General features: G+C 36.8%; 1 protein-coding gene across 1 annotated transcript; it reads right to left on the bottom strand.

Moving 5' to 3' along the window:
• Window positions 1–8,086: 8,086 nt before the first annotated feature.
• Window positions 8,087–9,055, bottom strand: LOC112865384 (olfactory receptor 10AG1-like). Its single transcript, XM_025928459.2, has one exon. It carries the CDS (start codon window positions 9,035–9,037, stop codon window positions 8,087–8,089), a length of 951 nt encoding a protein of 316 aa, XP_025784244.2. The 5' UTR covers window positions 9,038–9,055.
• Window positions 9,056–22,975: the final 13,920 nt, after the last annotated feature.

The raw sequence follows: 22,975 nt of genomic DNA, 5'->3' as shown, positions 1-22,975 counted from the left end.
AAAGTAAAGTCAGATAGAATTTATACAATGAGAAAAATAATTACACATGATGTCTCAAATGAAGTGCTCTTGTTTTGTTCTTAAATATCAATAAAAAAGTCCAAAATATAATTAGAAAACTATACTAAACAGATGAAGTAATAAAGGAAAAAAAAATGCCTTAAGCAAGGATATATTCATTTATGAAAAAAATTAATTTAAATAATGATTTAGTTTAAAAAATTAGAGACATCTCCCTATGCATTGATCTATGGAGAGGAAATCGGCACCATGGACCCAAAACATGACTGTGTTTCTTTTTTGTATCAATCAACAATATATGTACATACATGGAGTTACACAATAGCACGATATTGCAACAATTGTGTACTTGCAAAAGACTGTAAGCCACCTAAGTGTGAATAATTCTCTGAGTTATTATCCTCTGTTTAAGGAGACTTAATTTTGATATTTTCCTCTAGTTTTTCTCTCACAACTCTATGATGCATCTAAAATAGGAATTTTATAATGTATCCATTTTTTTTCCAGGGCTTGCAATAAGACTGGCCTGCCGTGAGCTATCACATCTTAAACAGGAATGGAAATTATTTATTTGATTTCAGCGTTTGAAATTATACGTGGCTTGGTTTTCTATTTATAGAAGTGTTGACTGAGGAATGAATCCCACTCAATCATGGTGAATAATTATTTTAATATACTGTTGAATTCAATTTGATATTATGTAGTTGAAAAGTTTTGCATTCCTATTAATTGGGGGTATTTGCCTATAGTTCTCCTTTTTAGTGGGGTCTCTGGCTGGTTTGGGAATCAAGGTAATGCTGGCTTTATAGAATGAGTCCAAAAGCTTTCTTCCCATTTCTATTTTTTGGAACAGCTCGAGAAGAATAGATATTAACTTTGGCTTAAATGTCTGGTAGAATTTCCCTGGGTAGCCATCTGGCCCAGGACTCTTATTTTTGGGGGGATTTTTGATAACTGATTCGATGTACTCACTGGTTATGGCTCTCTACAAATTTTCTATTTCTACCCATTTGAGTTTTGGTAGTGTGTGGGTGTCTAGGAATTTGTCCACATTTTCCAGGTTGTCCAGTTTGTTGGCATATAATTTCTCATAGTATTCTCTGATAATTGTTTGTATTTCTGTGGTGTTGGTTGTGATCTCCCCTCTTTCATTTGAGATTTTATCTATTTGGGTTTCTCTTTTCTCTTTTTAAGAAGTCTGGCTAGGGGCTTATCAATTTTGTTATTCTTAAAAAAATAAGCTGTTTGATTCATTGACCCATTCTACTGTTCTTTTGTATTCTATATTATTTACTTCTGCTCTAATGTTCACAATTTTTCTTCTGCTGTTTTTGCAGTTTCTTTGCTGGTGTGCTTCTAGTTCCTTTAGGTGTGAGGTTAGGTTTTGTATTTGGGATTTTTCTTGTTTCTTTAGATAGTCCTGGATTGCAATGTATTTTCCTCTCAGGACTGCCTTTTCTGCATCCCAAAGGCTTTGGACTGTTGTGCTTTCATTTTCATTTGCTTCTGTATATTTTAAAATTTCTTCATTAATTTCCTGGGTGACCCAATCATTCTTTAGTAGGATGGTCTTTAACCTCCATGAATTTGGAGACTTTCATAGTTTTTTCCTTGTGGTTCTTTTCAAGGTTCATAGCATTGGGATTTGAAAATATGCATGGTATGATCTCAATTCTTTTATATTTATTGAGGACTTTTTTGTGACCCGGTATGTGGTCTATCTTGGAGAATGTTCCATGTGCACTAGAGAGGAATGTGTATTCTGCTGCTTTTGGATGAAAAATTGTGAATATATCTGTCAAGTCCGTCTGGTCCAGTGTATCGTTCAAGGCCACTGTTTCTTTATGATTTTCTGCCCAGATGATCTGTTCATTGTTGTAAGTGGAGTAAGTCACTCCACTGTAAGTCGAAAAATTGTAAGTCACCTACAATTACCATGGTAATTGTATGTGTATGGTGTGATTACTTCATTTATATATTTGGGTGCTCCCTAAATATATAACATTTACAATTGTTAGCTCTACTTGATGGATAGATGCCTTAATTATGATATAATGTTCTTCTTCATCTCTTGTTACAATCTTCAGTTTAAAATCTCATTTGTCTGATATAAGTATGGCTACTCTACCTTTCTTTGATTTCAAGTAGCATGTTAGGTGTTCTCCACCCTCTCACTTTCAATTTGAAGGTGTTCTCAGGTCTGAAATGATTCTCTTGCAGACAGCATATACTTGGATCTTGGCTTTTTTTAATATTTACTTATTTTTGAGGCAGAGAGAGACATAGCACAAGCTGGGGGGCAGGCAGAGAGAGAGGGAGACACAGAATTTGAAGCAGGCTCATGGACTACAAGGTCATGACCTGAGCTGAAGTCAGATGCTCAACTGACCAAGCCACCCAGGTGCCCCGGATCTTGTTTTTTTTTTTTTTTTTTTAATCCATTCTGATACTCTATGACTTTTTACTGGCACACTTAGTCCTTTTACATTCAGAGTGATTCTTGAAAGATACAGACTTAATGTCATTGTGTTATCTGTAGGTATCGAGGTTGTGGTGATACCTCTAGGCTTTTCCAGTCTTTGCAGCATTCCACCCACAGAGCCACTTTAGGATCTACAGGGCTGGATGAGTGGTCATGAACTCCTTCAGTTTTTGTTTGTCTGGGAAAGCCTTTATCTCTCCTTCTATTCTGAATGACAGCCTTGCTGGATAAAGGATTCTTGGCTGCATATTTTTCCTATTCAGCACATAGACTATTTCCTGTCACTCCCTTCTGGCTTCCAAGTTTCAGTAGATAGTTCTGCTACTACCCTTATGTGTCTACCCTTGTAGTTTAAGGCCCTTGTTTCCCTAGATGCTTTCAGAATTCTCTCTTTATCTTTGTATTTTGCCAGTTTCACTATGAGATACTGTGGAGACCTATTCTTGTTGATTCTGAATAGAGTTCTCTGTGGCTTGGGGATTTGGATGTCTGCTTCTTCCTCAGATTAGGGAAGTTCACAGTTATAATTTGTTCAGGTAAAACTTCTGTCCTTTTCTCACTCTCTTCTATTGGAATTCCTATTATATGAATATTATGTTTTATTGAATCACTTAGTTCTTTAATTCTTCCCTCGTGTTCTAGTATTTTCTTATCTCTCTTTTTCTTGGCTTCATCATTTTCCATAATTTTATCTTCTATTTCACTTATTCTCCCCTCTGCTTCCTCCATCCTTGATGTCACTGCACCTCATTTTATTTTGCATCTCATTTACATTATTTCTTAATTACTCGTGACTATTTCTTAGTTCCTAGGCTAAAGGGCTGGTTCAATATTCATAAATCAATCAATGTGATACATCATATTAATAGAAGATAGGAAAAGAACCACATGATCCTGTCAATAGATGTAGATGAAGCATTTGGCCAAATACAGCCTCCTTTCTTAATAAAAACCATCAAGACAGTCGGGATAGAAGGAACATATCTTACCATCATAAAAATCATATATGAAAGGCCCACAGCTAATATCATCCTCAATGGGGAAAGACTGAGAGCTTTCCCTGTGATCAGGAACACAACAGGGATGTCAACTCTCACCACTGTTGTTTAACTTAGTGATGGAAGTCCTAGCCTCAGCAATCAGACAACAAAATGAAATAAAAGGCATCCAAATAGGCAAAGAAGGCAAACTTTCACTTTTTGCAGAGGACATGATACTCAACATGGAAAACCCAAAAGACTCCACCAAAAATCTGTGAGAACTGCTACATGAATTCAGCAAAGTCACAGGATATAAATTCAATGTACAGAAATCGGTTGCATTTCTATACACCAAGATGAAGCAACAGAAAAAATCAAGAAATCGATCCCATTTACAATTGCACCAATACCCATAAAATACCAGGAAATATGCATAACAAAAGATGTAAGAGATTTGTGTGCTTAAATTTATATAAAAAAACCTTATGAAAGAAATTGAAGAAGACACAAAAAAATGGAAAAACTTTCCATGCTCATGGATTGGAAAGACAAATACTTCTAAAGCGTCCATACTATTCAAAGCGATCTACACATGCAATGAAATCCCAATGAAAATTGCATCTGCATTCTTCCCAAGCTAGAACAAACAACACTACAATTTGTATGGAAACACAAAACACACTGAATATCCAAAGTAATGTTGAAAAAGAAAACCAAAGTGGGAGGCATCACAATCCCAGACTTTAGCCTCTACTACAAAGCTGTAATCATCAAGACAGTATGGTATTGGCACAAAAACAGACACACAGACCAATGGACTAAAATGGAGAACCCAGAATTAGATCCACAAATGTTATAGCCAACTAATCTTTGACAAAGCAGAAAAGAGTCTCCCATGGAAAAAAACAGTCTCTTTAGCAAATGGTGCTGGGAGAACTGGGCAGCAACATGCAGAAGAATGAAACTGGACTACTTTCTTAAACCATACACAAAATAAACTCAAAATGGTTGAAAGACCTAAATGTGAGACAGGAAACCATCAAAACCCTAGAGAAGAAAACAGGCAACAATCTCTTTGACCTTAGCTGTATCAACTTTGTACTCAACACATCTCCAAAGGCAAGGGAAATAACAGCAAAAATGAACTATTGAGGACTCATTAAGATAGAAACCTTCTGCACAACAAAGGAAACAATCAACAAAACTAAAAGCCAACTGACAAATGGGAAAAGATATTTGCAAATGACATATCGGATACAGGGTTAGTATACAAAATCTATAGAGAACTTACCAAACTCAACACATGAAAAACAAATAATCCAGTGAAGAAATCGGCAGAAGGCATGAATAGACACATTTCCAAAGAAGACATCCAGATGGCCAACAGACACATTAAAAGATGCTCAACATCACTCATCATCCAAGACATACAAATCAAAACCACATTGAGATACCACCTCACACAAGTCAGAGTGGTTAAAATTAACAACTCAGGAAACAACAGATGTTGGTGAGGATGTGGAGAAATGGGAACCCCTTGCACTGTTGGTGGCAATGCACACTGTTAGAGCCACTATGGAAAACAGTGTGGGGGTTCCTGAAAAATTAAAAATGGAACTACCCTATGACCCAGCAATAGCACTAATAGGAATTTATCCAAATGACAGAGGAATTCTGATTCATAAGGGCAAGTGTACCCCAATGTTTATGGCAGTGCTTTCAACAATAGCCACTCATGGAGAGAGCCCAAATGTTTATCAACAGATGAATGGATAAAGATGTGACTTATATATACAATGGAATACCGCCTGGCAATGAGAAAGAAGGAAATCTTGCCATTTGCAACAATGTGGATGGAACTGGAGGGTATTATGCCATGTGAAATAAGTCAGTCAAAGAAAGACAGATATCATATGCTTTCATTCATATGTGGAACTTGAGAAACTTAACAGACAATGATGGGGGAAGGAAAGGGGAAAATTAGTTTCAAACAGAGAGGGAGTCAAACCACGAGAGGCTCTTAACACAGAGAACAAACTGAGGGTTGGTGGGGGGGTGTAGGAGAGGGGAAAATGGTGATGGGCACTGAAGAGGGCACTTGTTGTCAACTGGGTATTGTATGTAAGCGATGAATCACGGGGATGTACCACCAAAACCAAGCCCACACAGTATACACTTTATGATAGCTAAATTGGCAATAAATTGCATTTAAAAATAAATAAATAAATAAATAAATAAATAAATAAATAAATAAACTTAAAAAAACATTAAAAACAATGATGGGCTTCCTAAGTACTGTCTTTTAACCTTAACTAAAATGTTGTGTAGAATATGATTACGACTGGTTTTACGCAATATCCTTCAGCAGTATTGTATATAATTGTGTTTTATTCATTTTTATCTCTTTATAGTTTACCTCTGTGTTAAGAATCAGAATCACTTCTCAATTTAATTTGATAAGAATTTGCTACTATGAATGATGCAAAGATGGGCCTCTTTTTTTTTTTTAAGTTTATTTATTTTTGAGAGAGAGAGGGTGAGAGCACACGTGGAGGAGGGGCAGAGGAAGGTGGAGACACAGACTCTGAAGCAGGCTCCAGGCTCCTTGCCAACAATACAGACGCTGTTGCTAAAGGCACTGATGCGGGGTTCAAACCCACAAACCGTGACATCATGACCTGCCCCAAAGTCAGACGTTTAACCGAATGAGCCACTCAGGCGCCCCAAAGATGAGCATTCTTGGAGATGTTCCCTGGCACACATACAGTTGGAGTTTTGCTGGTACACACCTAGGGGTACAATTCTCCAAGAAGGATTCTTTAGCTGTCTGCCAAAATAGTGTACCCATTCGCATCTGAGCGTCGGGTGACAGGTCCCATGGCTCCAGATATTTTACACATGGGACAGGATTAGTCTTTTTTTTTTGTCTTTTTGATGAGTGTATCATTGTGATATTATGATATGAATAAGAAACACATATTGATCTCTGCCTCTGACTACCGACACAGGTTTTGTTTTTGAAGATATCATCATTCAGTAATCACTGACAGGCATTTATTTTAACATTGTTCACTTTTACAATCTTAAATTTATCCATTTTTGTGTCTATTGTTGAAGGCCTTTTTAATAATTTTTTTTAAGTGTATTTACTTTGAGAGAAAGAGACAGCAGGGGAGGGTGAGAGAGAGAGAGAAACACTCCCAAGCAGGCTCCACACTATCAGCATGGAGACCAACGTGGGGCTCAAACTCAGAAACCATGAGATCCTGACCTGAGCCAAAATCTAGAATCGGAACTAACCCAGTGAGCCACCCAGGTGCCCAAGGCCTTTTAATTAGTTTTATAAGAAATTACTATAAATATTATACATCCTGAATCCTTCTATTTTTAATTTTTTAATTTTTATTTAATTTTGAGATAGAGAGAGACAGACCTTGAGCAAGGGGAGGGGTAGAGAAGGAGACATAATCCTAAGCAGGCCAAAGGCTCTGAGCTGTGAGCACAGATCCCAAACCCAGGAGCACTGAGATCATGACCTGAGCCCAAGTCAGACATTCAAACAATTGAGCCACCCAGGCACCCCTCCCGACTCCTTTTGGTTCATAAGAAAAATCTGTTCTTTCTTTCTTTTCTTTTTTGTTTCATGTTTCATTTAAATTTCAGTCAGTTAACGTACAGTGTACTATTAGTTTCAGCAATAGAATTTAGTGATGCCTCACTTACATATCAAAAATAAAAGATGATTTGGCAGATATTGAAATTTCTCTGCTGGATTCTATTTGACATCCGGTAACAATAAGAAAGGGAGTAATGCAAGAATTTTCTTTGTGTGAACTTTTATGTTTTCTGCCTACAAAGTTATTATTTTTTTGTAAGTTACATGATACATTCTCTTTGTAATAAATCCAAACTGCAAAAAAATGATTAAGACTCAGGAATCATTTGAAATCCTAGCACTGTCAGGAAGCCAATATTTTCTTCTGTTCCACAGCCTCCTGGTTACTAAGTGGGCTAATGGGCATCACAATCACTACCACTGGCACATGTAAACTGTTGTATGACATTACGAAATGCCTACCTTCTCTATTTTTCAAAAATATTTTTTTTTATACAAACATTTACTTTCTCTCTCACATGTCAGGAAAGCTTGGAATTTCTTCAGTGAAGGGGCTCTAAAACATGGTCTAGAGAGGCTGTGTTGTATTGTATGGTGTTGACGCGCTCCAGTGTCTTAATATGTTCCGACTGACAGCGCCTTCCCATTGCTTCCTGCTTTCTTTTGCACTGTGAAGAAACCTTTAAGAAACACGTTTGAAGAAACGTGTTTTCCCAAAATTCGTAAACAAACACAGGTATTAGATTATCAATTACAAATTAGATTAATATTATAAATGAGATTGTCGCAATTGAAATAATTTGCACTTCGATTTGTCAGAAGCTCTCAACTTAATCATTGGAAAGGAAGTTTCCTTGACACGATGTGAGGTTGCTATGATGATATTAATGAACATTATGGGGGGACAAAATTAGGAGACATTTTTCTCTGTTGTCTCTACATGACAAGCATATAAGCAAATTCTTTCTGCAGTTGCAAGTACTTGAATCATATTAAAATCTTCGTTAGTAGTTTTCTTAGTGCTACCGTGATGTCTTTGTTCCTCAGAGTATATATAATGGGATTCAAAGTTGGGATCAAAACGGTGAAGAAAAGAGAGATCAATTTCCCAACTCCTTCAGATTGATTTGATTTCAGTTGTGTATAATTGATAGTAGCCGTTCCATAGAATAAGACGACAACTATCAGGTGAGAAGAACAGGTGGAGAAGGCTTTAGCCCTCCCTTTGGCTGACGACAATTTCAGAATGCTGGAGATAATTTTGCCATAGGAGACAACAATCAACAGAAATGGAACCATGACAATTGCCACTGCAATTACATAGACCACAAATTCATTCACAAGTGTGTCCCCACAAGCTAGCTTGAGTACTGGGGGGATGTCACAGAAGAAATGATTAATTGTGTTAGACCCACAAAAGGGCAGAGAGAAAATCTGGCATGTTTGCCCAATTACAAATGGAAATACACTGATCCAGGATACAGTCACCAGCTGGACACAGACCTTGTGGTTCATGATTAGAAGGTACTGCAGAGGGTTACAAATGGCCATGTAGCGGTCATAGGCCATCACTGTCAGGAGAAGACACTCTGAGCTTCCAAATGTGAGGAAAAAAAACATTTGTGCAGCACAGGCAAAGAAAGAAATATTTCCTTTCTGGGTCAATAGGTCCTTGAGCATTCTGGGCATTGTGACTGTTACATAACAGATTTCTAAGAAGGAGAGATTGCCAAGAAAAAAATACATGGGGGTCTGGAGAGCAGAGTCAATTCTTGTTACCAATATTATGATGCTATTGCACATCAGGATAGTTAGGTAGATGACTAAAAATATCCCAAAAAGAGTCCAGTGGAGATTGGGAATATCAGAAAACCCCAAGAGAACAAATTCCATCAGTGTAGTAATATTTGAAATTCCTGTTTTTAATCGATTCTCCATCTGCAGACATAGTAAATGAAAGAGGGTTAGTCCATTAACATTTTCCAACCACATTCTCCTTCCTGTTAATTTCAGTAGATACATTAATGTATTTATGTAATCTCTTAAGTTATTTCTGCCATTGCTTTGCTCTGTTTCTAGGAGATGATATGTGAAATCTCAAAAATGAACATACAATCTAGTAAAATCAATTCAAGAAAGAAAATCCAAACATACATATTTTATACTTGCATGTACGAATCCTAGAGACAATGAGAAGTATGCATTGAGACTTATAGCATATTGTGCAGGAACTATATGTAGTTATTGCACCCCTCTTATGAGTGAATTATGATACAGGCTTTTTTCTATTGTTTCTGTCTGGGTTCATTTGTGTGTGTGTGTATTCCATCTTGTTTCAAATCAAATCTTTTCCTTTAAGATGTTGTCTAATTCTCATTTAGATGAGTTTTAAGTCTTCCCATTTATATTTCAATGAGAATCAATTACTTAAACCAACCCTTTGTTCCTGTGGGAATAAATATATGTATTATTATTATTCGACTTTATGTACCTCTCCCATCACTCCTGCTAAATACTGAAAGCATTAATCCTATCCCATCCATAACCTTCCCTATTAACACGTCTTATGCAATGCATGATAAATATCAATTAACCTTTAATTCAATCTAGAAAAATAAACCATTCATCACACTGCTTTCCATATAATCCTTTTTATCTATGTAAGATTTTATGATCCACTGTCATATAATTTAATATTGTTGTCTAACATCAGGCAGTTAACAATGTTTAACAATTCTACTATACTTTATAGATGCTTGGTCTCCAGATTTCCCCCCAAAATATTATGTTTTCCTACTTCATCAAATCTAATAATATAAATAGTTTTCAAAATGACATTAAATGAATCATTTCATTATAAGTATCAATATTATTGTTATTTGACATATGTCTAATTTTACTTTACTTTATCATTAAGAAAGGCAAGAACTATATGGATTATGTTCAGTAGGGCAAGGGTTCAGGGCAGGCTGCCTCAAAACATGCCACAATGGTAAAATGATGATTTTGTATTAAAGTTCCTAAAGAATGATTTGTATGGAACCACAAAAGACCTGGAATAGCCAAAGTAATGTTGAAAAAGGAAACCAAAGTGGGAGGCATCACAACCCCAGACTTTAGCCTCTACTACAAAGCTATAGTCATCAAGACAGTATGGTATTGGCACAGAAACAGATAAACAGACCAAAGGGATAGAATAGAGAACCCAGAATTAGACCCACAAATGTATGGCCAACTAATCTTTGACAAAGCAAGAAAGAGTCTCCAATGGAAAAAAGACAGTCTCTTTAGCAAATGGGAGAACTGGACAGCAACATGCAAAAGAATGAAACTGGACTACTTTCTTAAACCATACACAAAAATAAACTCAAAATGGTTGAAAGACTTAAATGTGAGACAGAAAACCATCAAAAACCTTGAGGAGAAAACAGGTAACAACTCTTTGACCTCAGCCACAGCAATTTCTTACTCGACACTTCTCCAAAGGCAAGGGAAATAAAAGCAAAAATGAACTGTTGGGACCGCATGAAAATACAAAGCTTCTGCACTGCAAAGGAAACAATCGAGAAAACTAAAGGTCAACTGATGGAATGGGAAAAGATATTTGCAAATGATATATTGGATACAGGTTAGTATCCAAAATCTATAAAGAACTTACCAAACTCAACACATGAAAAACAAATAATCCAGTGAAGAAATGGGCAGAAGGCATGAATAGACACGTTTCCAAAGAAGACATCCAGATGGCCAACAGACACATGAAAAGATGCTCAATATCACTCATCGTTAAGGAAATACAAATCAAAACCACATTGAGATGCCACCTCACACTGGTCAGAGTGGTTAAAATTAACAACTTAGGAAACAACAGATGTTGGTGAAGATGTGGAAAAACAGGAACTCTCTTGCACTATCAGTGGGAATGCAAACTGATGCAGCCACTCTGGAAAACAGTGTAGAGCTTCCTCAAAAACTAAAAATAGACCTACCCTACGACCCAGCAATAGCACTACTAGGAATTTATCCAAAGGCCACAGGAGTGTTGACACGTAGGGTCACATGTTTCTCAATGTTTACAGCAGTGCTTTCAACAATAGCCAAATTACGGAAAGAACCTAAATGTCTATCAACTGATGAATGGATAAAGATGTGGTTTATATATACAATGGAATACTAATTGGCTATGAGAAAGAATGAAATCTGGCCATTTGCAGCAAAATGCACGGAACTGGAGGGTATTATGCTAAATGAAATAAGTCAGTCAGAGAAAGATATCATATATTTTCACTCGTATGTGCAACTTGAGAAACTTAACAGAAAGACCACGGGAAAGGAAGGGAAGGGGAAAAATAGTTACAAACAGAGAGGGAAGGAGGCAAACCATAAGAGACTATTCAGTGCAGAGAAGGAACTTAAGCTTGATGGTGGTGGGGGTGGGGCGGGGGAGATGGGAAAATGGGTGAGGGGTATTGAGGAGGGCACTTGTTGGGATGAGCTTTGGGTATTGCATTTACGTGATGAATCACAGTAATCTCCCCCAAAACCAAGAGCACCCTGTGTACACTGTATGTTTGCCAACTTAACAATAAGTTATATTAAAAAAAAAAAAAAAGAACCAGCCAGTGCAAGAAGAACCCTCTGACGCTTCCTCCTTTTGTCTCCAGAAACAGGAAATAAATTACCAGTGCGAAAGTGACCCTCCCTGTACCAGAAGAAAGAGAGACATTCTTATCTTCAGAAATAGAGAATTCGGGGTGGAATAAACCTGTTTGAACAAACCTTGTACCTTTTGCTATTTTACTACCCCAGCCCAAAGTCTATTTGGAATTCCTCTGTCCAAAATGTGTAAAAGCAGGGTGCCTGTGCTGCTCAGTTGGTTAAGCAACCAGCTCTTGGTTTCAGCTCAGGTCATGATCTCATGTTTTGTTGTGAACTTCTTTCCGTGTGGAGCCTGCTTGGGATTCTCTCTCTTTCTCTCTCTCTCTCTCTGTTTGGTCCTTCTGATGCTTGTGTGTGTGTGCTCCCTCTCTCTCACTCTCTCTCTTTCAAAATATATAAAAATAAAACAATTAAAAAATATGTAAAAACAACGTGACCATGTTTTCTTTGAGTCTCAAATTTGTTTTTTTTTTTTTATCAGACCTCTGTGCACATAAAATTAAACTTTATTTTCTACCCTTAGTCTGTTTCATGTTAATTTAATGCTTAGACCAGCCAGAAGAATCTTGAAGGGTAGAGAAAAATATTTCCTCTCCAAGAGTAGTTAACGGGTTTTCAGATAAAGATCTCAGAATTCTATGCTTTTCTATTTTGTCCTTTGCATCTTGAGCCCCAAATTTATAGTATCCTTACATAAAAGAGTCTAGTAGCACAATTATAGCTTACCTTTATGGATTTGCCTGAGGCTATTTATGGGACTGTAGATGTTTTGTAAACCATAAATGTTTTAAGCTCTTCTTCTGTGCCAGTAATTGACTGTAATTCTCCAGTACTCTTGCTAGCTTCCAACATTAGCTGTTTTTAAATAGGAAGTAGTCATGCTCGTCCTGGGGGACATCTCTCATGCATCATTTTGATTTCTAAGAGACTGCTTCTGCTGTGCAGTCATTACAGTTCTTTTTTTCAAAAACTTTCTCTGTAGATAAACGTTCCCTCTCTTTAGGCCCTTCTTGGCACTTGGGGTGGGAGGGTGTCCTCTGGTGGAGAAATCACACTTAGTTGTTCCATATTACTACCAGGAAAAAAAAAGTTAAAAAAATCTTTCTATTGCATTCCCGATCCTTCATAATTAGCGTCAATTTGCTTTTCTTATTTTTATTCTCATAACTCACTCAAATCTAGATCATCCACAGCCTTAGAAAAATCTGCCCTATATTTTATCACATGAACATGGTATGCTTTGTTCTTAACCCATTAGGTGGTGAGATCCCTTTTCAGAAGTGGAGAGCTGGGTTCCTAGATTAAATTTTGTGGAAACTGAAGCATGTCAGCATGTGTCAGCATGTGTGCTGACAAGTATCTAGACGGTTTTGATCCTGTTATGGTCTCCACTCAGGCATCAAGGCAAGTATCCAGCTGATTCCAAATGTAAACCACTTCAAACAATAAGCATTTGCCACAAAATTATTTAGGAAAGAAAGGAAAAGGAAGGTTTCCTGTCGAAATCCTTTTTCCTATTTCAACTACTGCTAGGTAGGTATGGCGATAAAATTATCAGGCATAAAGTTGCCAACCCAGTATCTACTTGTACTTACAATTACATTTGCTTCTTTCTCTTTGGAGTTCTTTGACCATTTGTCAAAATAGTGCTTTTCTATTTGCCAAAATAGTATGTGTCCAAAACTGCATTTCATTTCTGTACTTTAAGGCTGCTTATCTTCACTATAGCATGCTTCTTATAAATTGGCCCTCTAATCATTATTGTAACTGATTTGGTATTGCTGAGGGACTTCCTTCATGTTTATATACAAATGGGAACTTTACTCATGATTTGCCTCAAATAAGATGTCGGTTACTTATAGGCTGGGACAAATTGAATGTCCACCCCCCGTTGGAGTAGACTGATTGAAACCCTATCCTCTCCTTATTTCAGAGAATTGAGTGCTTATTTATTTAATTAAATATCACCATCACCAAACCAAATTTAATTAATTTTTTTTTTACATTTATTTATTTTTGGAGACAGAGAGAGAGAGAGAGAGAGAGAGAGGGACAGAGACTGAGCACAAGTGGGGTAGGGGCAGAGAGAGACGGCTACACAGAATTCGAAGCAGGCTTCAGGCTCTGAGCTGTCAGTACAGAGCCCAACTCAAGGCTCGAACCCACAAACTGTGAGATCATGACCTGAGCTGAAGTCTGACAATTAACTGACTGAGCCACCAGGTGCCCCCTCCCCCCAACCAAATTTAATTTTAAAATGAAACAATGCCCTAGATATATAAGTGGCTTAACAAAATAAAGAAGCATCTTCAACTCTTACTACAGTACAATTTTGTGGTCAGGAATTAAGGAACTCTGGTTCCTCAGGGCACCTGGGTGGCTCAGTTGGTTTACCATCTAACTCTTGATTTCAGCTCAGGTCATGATCTCACAGTTCCTGAGACTGAGCCCCACATTGGGCTCTGCACTGACAGCATGGAGCCTTCTTGGGATTTCTTTTCTCCCCTTCTCTCTTCCCCTCCCCTGCTCATGCTCTCTCTCTCTTTCTCTGAAAATAAACTTAAAGAAAAAGAAGAAACTGGTTCCTTTCATCTAAGAATTCCATTTTCCCCTAGTTTGTTCATCTTTCTAGTTCCCTATCAGACCTTCAGTATTCAGACAGCTGAGAATGAGAGATAGAAAATAAGGGCAAAAAATCAATCTTAAGAGCCTCAACACAGAATAGGCACATCACTTCTATCCTTGTGCTATTGTAGAAACTAATCACATGGTTTAATGTAGATATGGGAGTGCTAGGGAATTTTGTTTACTGTATGTCTAAGAAATGGAAATATATTCAGAGAACAACTAGCCAGACTCTGCCACAGAACTCATTTTCAGTCACTAGAGTGTTTTATAGCATGCTATAACATGTAAATCTTTATCTTCTTTTTGATTTCAGAGGGAGAGAGAGAGAGAGAGAGAGAGAGAGAGAGAGAGAATCTTAAACAGGTCACATGCCCATGTGGAGCCCAACTTGGGGCTTGATCTCATGACCCTGATGTCATGATCTGAGTCAAAATCAAGAGCCTGATACTAAAGGACTGAACCACCCAAATGCTCCAACATGTAAACCTTTTAGACTGGAGATGTAGCATGACATTTACATAACAGTAATTATTTGTGGTACATGTCTATATTTTAGCTTTTTAAAAAAGATACATTTATGTCTCGTGGAATATATTATTTTATTATTTTTTGTTTGTTTGTTTTAAAATTTTATTTATTTATTCAGAGAGGTGGGGAGGGGCAGAGAGAGTGGGAGAGGATCTGAAGTAAACTCTGTGCTCAATATCGCAAACCCTGAGATCATGACCTGAGCTGAAATCAAGAGTTTGATGCTCAACTGATTGAGCCACCCAGGTACTCCACTCTCTTGTTTTGAATACAGTCACTCAGGATATAATCCTGATACCAGAAAGTCCAGCATAAAATGGCAGGTTAATGAATAAGTAAAAATAATCAATTCATATTCAAGCAGGAAAGTAAACTGCAAAACAACCTCAGATTAGACAATAGCAGAATTAAGTGGAAAAAGAGATGAGTTCAAATCAGTGGCTAATGCAGTAAACTTTCAGGTAGCCAGTTTCTCAAGACCATCATGATATCCTTATTCTTCAGATTGTATATCATGGGGTTAAACATCAGAATGACACTGGTAAAGGAAGAGAAATAAATTTGTTCTGAAAAGTATGTTTGGATTTGGGTGAAAAAATATGTAATGATTTTGGATCTGCAGAATCAAGCTTCAACTATGATGTGAGATGAGCAGGTGGATACAGCTTTGGCTGGTCCTGTTGCCAATGGCAACTTCAAGATGGCAGAGACAATTTTACTGTAGGATCCAAGTATCATAACTAGAGGACAATGCAGAACATGACAAATGGCCATGTGGTGATCATAGGCCATCACTGTCAGGAGAAAATCGTCTCTGTTTGCAAGCATAAAAAGAAAGAAATATTTTTGTAGCACAGGTAGAAGAATAAATGTTTCTTTTCTGAGTCCAAAAGTTTAGGAGTATGCTAGAAAGAATACAAATACATAACAGATTTTCAGGAAGGAAAAATTACTAAGGAAAAAACACATGGGTGTCTGAAGAGCCTGTTCAACTCTAGTTATGAGAGCAATGATGACATTTCCAATAAAGACTATCACAGACAAGAGAAATATCACAAAAAAAAAAAACCATTCAGATATTGGAAATATGAGAAAATTCTGAAACTTTCAATTTCATCATTGAAGTGAAATTTGCTTCTGGTTGAGTACGTGTGTGTGTTCCATTGCTTCGAAATTTATTCCTGTTTAATTGATCTATCAAAATCAAAATCATTATTACCAGATCTTTCAAGATCTTTCATTTACCATAACCCACCATACAACAGATACATGATTCATGTTTTCCAAACCATTGGTTGGTTAATTAAAGATGTCTTTATGAAATAAATTGTATAGATGATATGCTCTCTGGAACTCTCTGTCTACCTCATATAACTCAAAGTGTCTTGCTACCTGTGATTTGTGATTTGTTGTTCTCATTTAAAAATTCTTATTTTAATAATATATCTGGAATGAAGTTTATGGAAATTTCATAGCCTAAATTATTGTAATATAACTATTAGACACTGACCCAAAATAGCAGATGGTGAGGTGCTAGCTTAAAGTTGTTAGTTCTCTGGGGTGCCTGGGTGGCTCAGCTGGATGAGTGTCTGACTTCTGCTCAGGTCATGATCTCACGGTTCGTAAGTTCCAGCCCTGCATCAGGGTCTCTGCTGTTAGCACAGAGCACACTTGGGATCCTCTGTCCCTTTCTCTGACCTGCCCCAGTTCACACTACTCTCTCTCTCAAAAATAAATAAATAATAAAAATTAAAAAAAAAGTTTTAGTTCTCCTTTTAAGATGTAAAGAACCATCTTATGAGGAGAAAAAAATTTTTTTAATAACTAAATGTGGGAAGTCTCATGTTTGAAGATTATTATTTTAATTTGACCGTTCTTAATGAGAAAATCAGTTCTAAGAAATTGTATGCTTTACGGACAAATTATAAATTTAATCTCCCTTAACAGAGCATACATCTTTTTCTACAGTGAGTCATAGAAGCATATATATTAAGATAAACCAGTACTTTGCTTATTAAAAAGGGTTTATTTTCAATATACTTCAGTTATTTATGTCATGGATTATTATCATAAACATGCTGTACTTATGTAGTGTTCTGTGATCTCCAAAGTATTTTACTACCAATTTTGCTTCAATTTTCTCTATCATGATGAAAGTGACAAATACAAATTCTAGGCTTTGACAGGAGTGCAAATTTTGTGCTAAAAAATTCTTCAGTACATGTTGACTATTGCTCAAATCTTGGTTCTCCGAATTTTACAGTGTTCTAAAATAAGTGAAGAATTTTAACACAAAATCATATTAACATAAAATAATTCATGCGTTCTCTTCTGGGTTCTGTTATAGCTGTTTTTCCTCCCTCAGTAGAACAGTGTAAGTACAAGTGCTTATGTACAATAAATATGCATATATTTCTATATACAATGATTATATAATCATATGTGCAAGAAACTTTTGTTTTAATAAGAGATTGAGGGGCTGGGTAGCTCAGTTCAATTAAACATCCGACTTCGGCTCGAGTCATGATCTCATGTTGGTGGGTTCGAGCCCCACGTTGGGCTCTGTGCTGACAGCTTAGAACCTGTAACCTGTTTCCAATTCTGTGTCTCCCTCTCTCTCTGCCCCTCCCCCACTCATGTTCTGTCTCTGTTTCTCTCTCTGAGAATAAGTAAACATTGAGAAAAGAAAATAAGTTGATATTTTTTCATAATGGAAAGTCATATTTATTTCAAAATATATGCTTTAAAAATAGCAAGCTCCCTTCAAATGAAAATATCCCCCCGATTCTACTGGTTTTATTTCTTTTCCATGTATCACCTCAACTTTATGCTTCTGTTTGCCACTCATTCTTATGTGTTTTTCCAGACATTCTGGAACATCTTTGAGGGCAATCACCCTATGGAATTCAAGTCCCCTGGTCATCCACCTCACCCCCCTCCCACATCAGATCTGGACAGGAAGCAAGAATGCTCTTGAGAAAGCAGCAATAGTTGTCTACCAATATTACTGGAGAAAATCCAAACAGAAAATAGTGCACGTGGGACCCTTTCCTATGTCCACTTTCCTTAAGATTTCTCTCCTATCTTCCACCTGGGACTTTAAATGTAGCAACCCTAGACTTCTATCATCATTACACGTGCAGACTTTCTTTATTGTGATCTGCTTATTTTCCTTTTTTTTTTTTTTTAATTTTTAACACTAACACAATCCTGAAAGGAATATTAATTTTTTTAATTGCCATCAGACCAAATGGGATCGATTGCAAGTAATACCTCAAATCTATGTTCAAAATAAATATTTTACAAGGAAAATATATCAGACTGGAATTAGAAAACCCTACAGTGCCTGCTATTGTTTCCAGTCTACTTCCCTAATCCCTGTGAAAATTGTTTGGTAGCTATAACTGAGATGTGCAAACTTACCCCTGTATCACACTCTGATTTGCAATGAAATGTTTGGTTCACTGATCCTTTTCTTTCTTTCTTTCTTTTTTTCCCCCATTGCTCACTCTCTCTCTAACTCCCCAGGCTTGCCTCAGTTTCTAAGACTTTAATATGTTTTTTTAACGTTTATTTGTTATTGAGGGACAGGGATAGAGTGTGAGCAGGGAGGGGCAGAGAGAGAGGGAGACACAGAATCCAAAGCAGGCTCCAGGCTCCAGGCTCCGATCTGTCAGCACAGAGCCCGACGCGGGGCTCAAACTCACAAACCCTGAGATCATGACCTGAGCCGAAGACGGTCGCTTAACGGACTGAGCCACTCAGGCACCCCTAGTTTCTAAGATTTGAAATGAAAGCAAGATATAGTTTCAACTGACTTTCAATATTTTTCAATAAAATCTTTTGCCTATTTCTTTGTGTTATTATTGCAAGAAACTAATCATTAAGACCCTAAAATAACTGTAAAAGCATTTTGCAGATATAATTAGGGGTTGAATATTACTTGACCTTAAATTAGGGAGGTTGCTCAGCTGGGCCTGACCTAATGACATAAATCATGTACATATACATGTATGTAGAGCAGCCAGAGACAGAAAAAAATATCAGAGATTCGAGGTGAGTGAAGTGGAAGAAGGCAGAGAGTGTGGACTGCCTTTGGCTTCTGGAAACTGACAGTTGTTCCTAGCTGACACGCAGTAAGGAAAGATGGACCTGACACTCACAATGTCCAAAAGCTGGATTTTTCCAGTAACCTAATAGAGTTTAGAATCAAATATTTTTCTCTGGGGGCTCCAGACAAGAATGTCACCCAGGTAGTACCTGAATTTCAGCCTCTGAGACTCTCAGCAGAGAAAACAAGCCATACCATGCTGGGCTTCTGACCTAGAGAAACTGGGAGATAGGGGCGCCTGTGTGGCTTAGTCGGTTAAGCTTCTGACTCTTGATTTCAGCTCAGGTCATGATCTCAGGGTTTGTGAGTTTGAGCCCCACGATGGGCTCCATGCTGACAGTGTGGAGCCCACTTGGTATTTTCTGTCTCTCCCTCTCTCTCTTCCCCTCCTCAACTCTCTCTCTCTCTGTCTCTCAAAAATAAATAAATAAACAAAAAAATAGAGACTGTGAAATAATAAACTTGTGTTACGTTGCCTTAAATAAAATCCTTGTGGAAGCACATTCTGTGGTGTCTGATCAATTTTTCCAAAATGAAACTGGAGAAAACAATGCAAATGTGTTTATTTTCTTTTAGGGTTAATAATAACATTTTTAATAGGTAGAACATATTTGATTAATGGTTTGGCTTATTCAGACATATATATTTTCATAATTGGATCACTATGGTGAAATTTCGAATATTAACCTATTTATTTTAGTACAGTTAACTTTGGATTTATCTTCATTTATTTCATGTAAGCCTTACTTAATGGGATTTAATTTCCAACATTTTCTGTGTTTTTAAATTTCTGTGTTTTTAAAGTATTTAAATTTTTGCTTTTTTATTCTGTTATTTTTTAATTTGTAGATTAATATTGTCAGCAAGTAAGTAAAAGCACCTTTATACATATTTTTTGGAATTGAAAGAGAGATATGCCCAATTTATAAATTTACCATTTACATAAATCTGATAATCATGCACATTCTTTTTTTAATTTAATTTGTAAAAATCCCAAAAAAAATCCTATTCATCAATATTTGTATATTTTTTATATTCTATATTATCCTTCTGATTTGTCAAATCCTAGAATCCATTCATTAATTCTACACTCATTGACATTTTTCTCTTTCCTTCCTTTTTGCTTTTGAAGATTATCATCATTCAATAATCATTGACAGGCATTCATTTTAACTATGTCCACTTTTATAATCTTAAATTTATCCATTTTTGTGTCTATTGTTGAAGTCCTTTTAGTTATTTTTAATAAGTTTTTTTTTAAGTGTATTTATTTACTTTGAGAAAAAGAGACAGCAGGGGAGGGTGAGAGAGAGAGAGAGAGAGAGACACTCCCAAGCAGGCTCCACACTATCAGCATGGAGACCAACATGGGACTCAAACTCAGAAACCATGAGATCCTGACCTGAGCCAAAATCTAGAATCGGAAATAACCCAGTGATCCACCCAGGTGTCCCACGGCCTTTTAGTTAGTTTTATAAAGAAATTACTCTAAATATTATATATCCTGAATCCTTTTATTTTTATTCTTTTTAATGTTTATTTAATTTTGAGGTAGAGAGAGACAGACCATGAGCAGGGGGAGGGGTAGAGAGAGATGAAGACACAATCCTAAGCAGGCCAAAGGATCTGAGCTGTGAGCACAGACCCCAAACCCAGGAGCACTGAGATCATGACCTGAGCCCAAGTCAGACCTTCAAACAATTGAGCCACCCAAGCGCCCCTCCCGATTCCTTTTAGTTCATAACAAAAATCTATTTTCTTTCTTTCTTTCTTTCTTTCTTTCTTTCTTTCTTTCTTTCTTTCTCTTTCTTTCTTTCTTTTCTTTTTTGTTTCATGTTTCATTTAAATTCCAGTTAGTTAACGTACAGTGTACTATTAGTTTCAGCAATAGAATTTAGTGATGCATCACGTACATATCAAAAATAAAAGATGATTTGGCAGATACTGAAATTTCTCTGCTGACTGATACATATTCTATTTGACATCCGGTAACAATAAGAAAGGGAGTGATTCAAGAATGTTCTTTACTGGGAACATTTATGTTTTCTGCCTAAGAAGTTATTATTTCTTGTAATTTACATGATACATTCTTTTTGTAATAAATCCAAACTACAAAAAAATAATTAAAAATCTGAAATCATTTGAAATCCTAACACCGTCAGGAAGCCAATATTTCTTTTCTAAGCCTAGCTACATTTTATACATAGATTTACTTTCTCTCTCACATGTCTGGAAAGCTTGGAATTTCTTCAATGAAGGGGCTCTAAAACATCGTCTTGAGTGGCTGTGCTGCATTATATGGTGTTGATGCGCTCCATTGTCTTAATATGTTCCAACTGACAGCGCCTTCCCTTTGCTTCCTGCTTTCTTTTGCACTGTGAAAAGAACACTCTTGCTCAAACATAGTTAATAAAAATTCTTAAACAAACACAGGTAATAATCATTCTTGGACAAATATTTCTACGAGATGAGTTTTCATTGATACAGTTTTTAAAATAAAAGGGAAAGCATTATGAATTTTGTATCAAAAGAAAAAAATGCCAAATTACTGCCTGAGAAGGACAATTTCTTTCAGAGGATTCAAATAGAAGCACTCAATGAAAAGACTATTTACGTGGTGCATTATCCTCCTCGATCAGCTGTGACAAAATAGCACAAGTGGCTTAAAACAACAGAAACGGAATCTCTCGCAGCTCTAGAATCCAGAGTCTAAAGTCACAATGTTGTCAGCCTTCTCTTCACTCCGGCCTCTGAGAATCATTCTTTGCTTCTTCCAGTGTTGAATGGCTCTTGACCTTTCTTTGTTCTTGGTTGTATCATTCCCGTCTCTGTCTCCACCTTTTTTTTTTTTTTAACGTTTATTTATTTTTGAGACAGAGAGAGAGCATGAATGGGAGAGGGTCAGAGAGAGAGGGAGACACAGAATCTGAAACAGGCTCCAGGCTCTGAGCTGTCAGCACAGAGCCCGATGCGGGGCTCGAACTCACAGACAGTGAGATCATGACCTGAGCTGAAGTTGGAAGCTCAACTGACTGAGCCACCCAGGCGGCCCTCTGTCTCCACCTTTAAAAGATGTTATTATCAGTGTCTTTATCTATTTTTTAAACGTCCTCTTAGCATTCTGTCTCATAAGGACACTGCTCAGAGGATATAGTGCCCACATTACACCAGGAGGATCTCATTTCCTTAATTTAATTACATCTACAAAGTCTTTTTTTTTTTCCAAAGAAGACACATTTGCAGATTCTAAACAGCCATATGTTTTAGATGCACCCACATTCAACCTGCTACACATTAATGTTGATAGTTTACAGTGAAAATTCCAGACAGATGTAATACTGAATGGATATTAACAGAGCAAAACCTGAAGCTACCAGGGGAGGGAATGATGTCACCAGAAAACAGTGTGTACTGGAATGGTAAAGGGGAGATTCTCAGGACTTGTAGTCTTAAAGCAGCATGACCAGTGACAAATGATAGAAAGAAACAGTAATGCAAAGAAAACATGAAGGTACTCCTGCTTCCTCCACCTTGCCTACTGTTGGTGTTTGTCATTGGCTAAATTCAAACATAGGTACAAAGAAGGGCAGTAAATATATCTGGAGAAATGGGAAGGTTAAAAAACTGATCACAACACATGGCTCTAATTCCTGTTTATAAAATACACCGAGTTGAACTATCATCGTATTGCTCAGGCAATCTCTTAATTCACTAGTTCACAGTAGAGGAAAGATGAATCTTCAGATTGGATTGCTGCAGTTGGAATAATTTTTGTACTTTTTACAAAAGTCCTTAAGTTAATCCTATGAAACTAAGATTCCTTAACATAGTGTGAGGTTGCATTGATGTTATTAATGAACGTTATTGAAGAATAAAACTAGAAGACATGTTTCTGTTGTCTGCATGACAAGCATATAAGCAAGTTCTTTCCACAATTTCAAGTGTTTGAG

This window comes from Puma concolor, chromosome D1 (assembly GCF_028749965.1).
Source record: "Puma concolor isolate L17-30 chromosome D1, mPumCon1.1.hap2, whole genome shotgun sequence".
NCBI lineage: Eukaryota > Metazoa > Chordata > Mammalia > Carnivora > Felidae > Puma > Puma concolor.
This window is presented reverse-complemented; position numbering and strand designations above follow the sequence as displayed.

Bases quoted from the DNA above. Each gene is read 5' to 3' on its own strand.
- LOC112865384 (XM_025928459.2), bottom strand. From the start codon at position 9,037: ATGGAGAATCGATTAAAAACAGGAATTTCAAATATTACTACACTGATG.